We start from the raw sequence: 1,448 nt of genomic DNA on the forward strand, positions 1-1,448 counted from the left end.
AAAAAAAAAAAAAAAGCATAATTTTTTTTCCCCCTATGTAACCCAGGACCTGATCTTTGAAGTAGAATTCAGGTTTATTAACTCATTCTGTCAATGTTCAACTATATATCTATGGGAATGCCTGAAAAATATGTCTGGGGTTCAAATCTGAAAAACTAAAACTAGTGTAATGAGTTTATGCCAACATGGAAATAGATTGAAAATGAAAGATTGCTTACTAATCAAATCATAGATAAATGTTCATTTTTTATCTTCACTTTTAAATGAGAGTTAAAAAAAGTGTTTAACCAAAGGTTAACAATAATGTTGTACAACACTGAATTCATAGATTTCCCACCTCTATTTCTCCTACCCACAAGAAGGATAACATGAAAAACTTGTAAAATATATTTTAATTCTTTCAATCTGTGCTACAAGCTTTGTAATGAGATGTCCTTTCACTTACCCTATCACCAGGGTCACCAGGAGGTCCAGTGGGGCCTTGTAGACCTGGAGGACCGATAAGACCCTATAGAGAAACAAACCATGATCTAAATTAGATTCCTAATCTCATTATTACTCAGGCAATTTCATCCTACTGAAAGCAAAGAGCTCATTTATATTTCATAAATATACACTTGTCTCCCAAACAATTGCCCTATTTATCTTCATAATGAAAAGACAACATATAGGAACCACTGTGTAGCTAGCTCAACTGTTCCTCTATGAAGCTGCTCTCAGGGTGGAGGCAAACATTACAAGGAAAAACAGGAAAGGGGAGTATGCCAACGTAAAGTCCCTGAGGAAGAAGTCAGCTCCCAGTTCTTATTTAAAAAATGGTACTCTCATGAAATCGGACCTCAAAAATGTGATAATGAAGTTGAAAATGTAGAACTCATTTAGCTTGGACAAATTTTTATATTTTCTTTTATGGATAAAAGTATTTAAAGCCATCAGTATCAAATATTATTTCAGATGTCAAGAATTTGATTAATTTCACAAAAGACAGAGATTTCTTACAAAGTATGATCAGTACTACCACCTAAGAATAAAGGCAAACTGGGTGCCATCAGTCTTACTGGAAAATGACAATGGAATCTGATAATTAGTCCATGCAGCAATACAGATAAGGCAACCAGTTTACCTAGAATTCTCAATTCCATTCAATGACATAAGCTACATCTCGTTAATAAAAATAACAATGGTTTTATTTTCATAATTTTCAAGTAGAAAGATGAAAATGAGGTTAGAAGATGTAGAGATATATTTAAGCAACAAAAATATTTAAAACAAAATTTAATTGAAGTTCACTCAAAAGAATATCATTCGGATAGCCAAATCAGAAGGCTATTCAAGTCCTCTTCTTAACAAATGTTTGCCTCTGTAATTCAATATTCAAATTAGTCTAGTGGACACAATTGAATAATATAATAGAAATCTTATCTACAATTATAAGAAGAAAAAAAAAA

The 1,448-nt window shown here is 32.0% G+C and overlaps 1 protein-coding gene across 1 annotated transcript in view; it reads right to left on the bottom strand.

The window, feature by feature from the left end:
• The window catches only part of COL11A1 (collagen, type XI, alpha 1), a 154,288-nt gene that overhangs the window by 140,539 nt on the left and 12,301 nt on the right, over nucleotides 1-1,448 (bottom strand). Inside the window, exon 7 of the mRNA XM_008586510.1 lies at nucleotides 446-508. Coding sequence (XP_008584732.1) covers nucleotides 446-508 — 63 coding nt within the window. The remainder of the gene's footprint in view (nucleotides 1-445; nucleotides 509-1,448) is intronic.

This window comes from Galeopterus variegatus, unplaced genomic scaffold (genome assembly GCF_000696425.1).
Source record: "Galeopterus variegatus unplaced genomic scaffold, G_variegatus-3.0.2 Scaffold4005, whole genome shotgun sequence".
Taxonomy (NCBI): Eukaryota; Metazoa; Chordata; class Mammalia; order Dermoptera; family Cynocephalidae; genus Galeopterus; species Galeopterus variegatus.